Here is a 5,996-nt window from a genome sequence, read left to right as displayed (position 1 = left end):
GCTGCAAAGCTTCGGAAAGAACATCGACCCCCGGTGCCCGACGTGTGGGGTCCCTGAAACAGCAGAGCACGTGGTATTGGACTGCACCGCGATGGAAGGACACCGTGCCAGGTTGTCGAGAAAATGCGGGATCTTCGCCCTCGCCGAGTCGGACTTCCCTCTGCTGATGGAAGAGGATAATTACCCATACTTCAGGGAATTCATCTACGGGTGGAGGGAAGTGGTCGGGCCATCGCACTTTACATTGGGAAGGGCTTGGCCGCCAGGGGTCGGCGAGCCACCAATGGAAGATGAAGATCAAGAGGACGGCGAAGAAGCAGTTTGAGACCAGGAGGGCTGGACTAGGCTGCGCACTGGAGGTGACAACCGGACGGATGAGGACCAGGCGTGTTGGACGTACCGGACGGATGCTGGTGGATAAGGTGTAGCCCCAAATTAAGGCACTCAACCAAGTGCTGAGCTGCACCAGGTTTTTAAAAATAATCATTGTACCCTAAAATTAAATGGTTCCACCAAATAATTTTGAATGCCATTAATGAAAATAAAGTTTTAAAAAAAAAGAAGATGTTTATTGGCAGCAGTGGCATGCGCAACCCTAACGCACTACCCCACTGTTGCCGAACCCCGTATGGCAGCAATGCCATGAAGGGGGAACAAAAAAAAAATGTTAACCACTTCTGGAAATGGTGGGTTGTTTTCGACTGGAGGTGGTTCGTTTCCCATGTTGATGTCGTCAAGGTTCAGCACACCCGCTCTTACTATGCTATTGTTAGTCATAATTCAAAAGACCGATAAAAAAATAAATAAATAAAATGATGAACAGATTTCTAATAAAAAAAATTAGACTGAAAAAACAGGCTTCTTCTTGCGATTAAATTTGGTTCGGTAATCCGTGAACAACTAAATTTAAATCATGTTATTGTTTATTGTGTTTAAGTATATTTTGTTTTTAGTTAAGATATTTTATACATTTTTAAGTGCATTTATTTTGTTGATTTGTCTAAATATATATTTTATTTGAATAAAACAGGAGATAATTAAGGATATAATGGATACGTTGTGCCCTGATCCGGAACCAGATAGGTCCATATGCCTGGTAAGTAGCTTTGACTATATATATTTTTTTTAATTCTATGTTTTTTAACCTATTTATTTGTTTTTAACTTCTGTTATTAATAAATTATTGATTTATTTTTAACTTATTTATTATTTTTTATTTTATACATTTCTTTTTAACATTATTATTGAGAATTTTATTTTAATTTAACTACATTTTCAATTATTCATAACTTTGTTTTATATTTTATTTACGAAGTTATTTGTTTGTTTATTTTTTTGTTGTGTGTGCGTATTAGAGCTTTTAACATTAGCTGTCTATAAATTTCATTATCACTTAAATAATAAAATGAATATTTGAACGGATTACTGAAAATAGAAATAAAAGATATATGAGAGTAAAATAAAGAGAATAATAACCAATGCAGTTAAGGCTAACAGAGAATCAAGATAAAAATAAATAAACTAAAAAAAAAATAAATAAAAAAGTAACTCTATTGTCTAGAGAATATTGAATTGTTGCTAGTTAATTTATCGTAGTATTTATAGCATGTACTTCATGTTACCGGTTTGGCCAGAATCAAATATCAATCCTTTAATGATAAACTCCCTAACCTCCCACTTGTTTCTAATCTATCTTCCTCTTCAAGACCTTTTAATATCCCTAGTTCTCCGAAAAGAAGTTGGCCTCGAAAAATTTCACTCTAGAAATGTTATTTGAGTCTTCCCAATAGACGAATTCTCTGTATCATGTCATGGTAATATAACATAAATCCCATTTGGTAATTGTTTATTTATGTAATACAGCTGAAATTTCAATAAATTAATGGTTAGTTTAAAGCATTGCAACAAGCGTTGCCTCAACTAGTCAGCGCGGAGCTTCTATCCAACCAATCGTCCTCTTTCCAGCCATATCCTCTAGGACCTTCTTCTGGGCCATCCGCGTTCTCTTCTTCCCAGTTCAATCCAATCAAAGACGGTTCCAGAAACATTTGCCTGACATTTTCTTCACATCCCCGTCCCTATCCTAGGCGGCGTGTCCCCGATCCTTACGTTTACTTATCTCTTTACATCCATTCTTCGGCGAATTACATCATTCTTAATTGTATCCACTCAGACACACAGAGACAGCTCTAAAAATCCACTTTGACGCCTGCACCTTGGAGTACAAATAGGGGTTGACCGTCCACGTCTCTGAAGTGGACATCATGATAGACTCCACTGTGATTGTGAAGATTTGGCGCTTATTTTCAGTAGAAATGTCCATATTTCTGAGGACTGAATGTAAGAATAAGAATTGTGTAACCTAGCGGGTTTTCTCTACCGCCACCGCGTAGCCTAACAGGCTTGTTCCAAATCAAACAAATATTTTGAATATTCGATTTCAGGTAAGAAACTATTGAATTTATTATAATAGAGTTTAATAGTTGAATAGTGTTTTACTCAGACCATAACGGAGATCAAATCTCTGCTTATGACGTCTATATGTTAAAATTGATGATGATTGAGGATGATTTTAAAATTATTATAGCTCGTTCTATGTAAATGATCTTAGTTTTCAAAATTTTATTTTAAAAATGTGATTGATCAGTTGCATCTTGAAATAAACAAAGTTTATTGTATCGTCACCTGCCATCAGGAAATTTAAGGAAGACATAAAATTTACAAATATTAAAAAATTAGTTATTATGATATTAATTCTTTATTTTCAGACAATGATAATCCTTGAAAACAATCCAGAGCTAGTAGACGAGATAAATGCTAATTTCGGTGCTGTGAAAAATAAAAAAAGAAACTACAGAAGCAACAGAAGCAACAGAAACAACCGAAACAACAGAAACAACAGAAACGATGGTTTTAACCCCGCCGACATAATTGAAGTAAGTGTTTGGCCTCATACCTTTTTTATGCACATATCTTTGAACAAATTCTTTATTGCGAAGCTACAATAATTTACAGAAAATCATTTTCTGCTTAACAGGTAACTACAGCCTGATTATATCAGTAAATATCTAAAAGTGTACAAAGTACAAAGTACAAGCGCTAATACTTTTGTTTCATGACTGGGGCAACTATTAATATAATACAAGTGAAAAAGGAAGGTTTTTAGGTAGAGAAAGTTTTATATTCATATCATTAGTAGAGCGTCAAACCAATTAGCTGATAATGCCTCTAATATTCAGTTTCATCATATTTAGGTGTCGTTTTTTCCATATTGTTAGTAATGTAGATGGCCAGGGGAGTGACGACCGTGCAGGTTGGAGCGTAGGTTCCAGTTGGAACGTTGTGGGTTCGATTCCCACATGGGGGCTGTTAATATTAAATTTTTTGGCGCTCCAGAAAAATAAATCTTGATAGTCCCACCTTCGTTAGTACGCGGCGGCAACTCAGGTCGCCGCCAGGGGTTGGCAAGAGGTTGCCAGGAGGGCCGCATGCCGGACTTTTCCCTTCACCAAATACCAATACCAATACATAGATAGGTGGCCCAAAAGTGACCTATCTAAGGTTTGAACAGCTGTAGCCCACTCATTATCTAATCAATTGCCATACAATACAGCTAGATTAATAAATGCAATTTTAAAAAACAAATTAGGAAATTAATTAAGAAGAAATTATAGGTGGCAAAGAAAGTGAATTTAAGAAAAAGTACATTTGTCAATGTTCAGACTAATCATTCATATATTGAAGTATTGTTCTAATTCATTAAGATGACTTTGCAAAGTATTTCTAGCTATTATAATGTCATTATGCTGAGAGAACATTGTTGTATCGTCAGCGAACGTAGAACAAAGTCCAAGAACGTTACCATTGTATGCTTCTTCAAGCTATGCTAAATTCGGACTTCTTTCATGTTCTGTATTGGAGAACGTTTTCTCAAAGAAATTTTCAAACATTTCTGCTTTTTCGGTGTCACTAGTGATGAATTCATCATTATCTTCAAGACTTGGATTTTTTTCATATTTATTCAATAGACACCGCGTAGCTTTTAACATGAGTTGATCCATTGGGTCTGTAGCAGAGCACGAAGTGCCGCTGTAACCCGCCATGGGCCAGCACTACAAGCGTCACAGAAGCTAACCAATTGTATATAATGTTATTATTATAAAAATACGATATCTTGTACAAATGTATATATGTTAATATGTAATAATAATAAGTGATAACCGATCACATGAGCCCTTTAATTGCCACCGGGATTGATCCGTTAAATCAAGCCTTTTCTCCAGGTCTAGTTTACATAGCTGTGCACACAGCTTGCTATTGTTACAAATTAAATTTTGCTCTCCTCCTGAGGTCTTGCTGGTGTAGCTTATTCTCTCCTGCCCACAGCCTCCTTCCACCCATACAAGAAGGTCTTGTAGTGCGGGTAGTTTTCTTTCTTCATCAGCTCAGGAAGATCGCTCTCAGTCAGAACATAGAGTACTGTTTCCTTCATCATCTTGGCTCTCAGTTCTTCATAGATTGTACAGGCAAGTAAGACGTGCTCGGCGGTCTCAGGAACCTGACAAATTGGGCATAGATGATCGATGTTTATGCCATGTACCATGAGCTTAGCTCGGAAACCCCCATGCCCCGTGAGGAACTGCGAGATCCAGTAGTCCGGGAGGACCCACGTTGATTCTAGGCGTGAATCAATGGTTGGAAAGTACCTCCTTAGGGAGGCCCCTTTCAAGCAATCCACCCAATGTCGATTCCATTCTTGCAAGGTTTTCTACCTCTGTGAAGTTGGCCCCCCATTCTAGAAAAATTTCAATTTTTTTATGAGTTCTAGTAGTATCCATTAGAGTTCTAGAGTTCTCGATTATTTATAGGAATAGTGCTGATGTTTAAAACACCAATAATACCGGTCAAATGCCCGCGCGTAAAATACGTATTTTGTGAAACTTTAACACCGTATATCTATGTTCCTGGCAACATTAGGGATTTATTCAATAAGGATAATTTTTAGAACTCTTGGGGGGGGGGGCAACAGAACTCCCAAAAAACGAAAAAAAATATTCCAAAAATTTTTCGATCGCGAATTTTTCACCTGAATTTGAAAAAAATCAATTTTTTTTTTTAGTTCTAGTAGTATCCATAAGAGTTCTAGAGTTCTCGATTATTTATAGGAATAGTTCTGATGTTTAAAACACCAATAATACCGGTCAAATGCCCGCGCGTAAAATACGTATTTTGTGAAACTTTAACACCGTATATCTATTTTCCTGGCAACATTAGGGATTTATTCAATAAGTATAATTTTTAGAACTCTTGGGGGGGGGGCAACAGAACTCCCAAAAAACGAAAAAAAAATTTCCAAAAATTTTAGATCGCGAATTTTTCACCTGAACATTCGTAAAAATTAAAAATTCTTAGAGTTCTAGTAGTTTCTACATACAATTCAAAGTTCCCAATAAAAAAAAGAATTATTTATGTTGTTTAATATAAATAAATGCAAATTAAACATTACGCAAGATTTTTGTGCAACTTCGCAGCCACTTATCTTTTTTGCAGGCAACATTACGGATTTATTTAATAAGGATAATTTTTAGAACTCTTGGGGGGGGGGCAGCAAAAGAACTCTCAACAGAACTCCCAAAAACGAAAAAAAAAATTTCCAGAAATTTTTGATCACGAATTTTTCACCAGCGAAACCGTATAAATTTAAAATTCTTAGAGTTCTAGTAGCCCCTACATAAAATTCAAAGTTCCTAATAAAAAAAATATATTATTTATGTTGTTTAATATAAATAAATACCAATAAAACATTACGCAAGAGTTTTGTGCAACTTCGCAGCTATTTATCTTTTTTGCATGCAACATTACGGATTTATTTAATAAGGATAATTTTTAGAACTCTTGAGGGGGCCAACAGAACTCCCAAAAAATGAAAAAAAAAATTTTCAAAAATTTTTGATCACACATTTGTAACTTATGAAGTCGTAGAAATTAAAAATTCT

The 5,996-nt window shown here is 35.8% G+C and overlaps 1 protein-coding gene across 1 annotated transcript in view; it reads left to right on the top strand.

Moving 5' to 3' along the window:
- LOC106679199 (myb-like protein D) overlaps positions 1–2,910 on the top strand; it is a gene marked incomplete at its 3' end in the record, with an annotated part of 61,185 nt that extends 58,275 nt beyond the window's left edge. Inside the window, 2 exon segments of the mRNA XM_067053497.1 lie at positions 1,031–1,096; positions 2,769–2,910. Coding sequence (XP_066909598.1) covers positions 1,031–1,096; positions 2,769–2,910 — 208 coding nt within the window.
- Between the last annotated feature and the right edge of the window lie 3,086 nt (positions 2,911–5,996).

This window comes from Halyomorpha halys, unplaced genomic scaffold, assembly GCF_000696795.3.
Source record: "Halyomorpha halys isolate HHAL.00 unplaced genomic scaffold, Hhal_1.1 Scaffold184.1, whole genome shotgun sequence".
In the NCBI taxonomy this organism is placed as follows: domain Eukaryota; kingdom Metazoa; phylum Arthropoda; class Insecta; order Hemiptera; family Pentatomidae; genus Halyomorpha; species Halyomorpha halys.
This window is presented reverse-complemented; position numbering and strand designations above follow the sequence as displayed.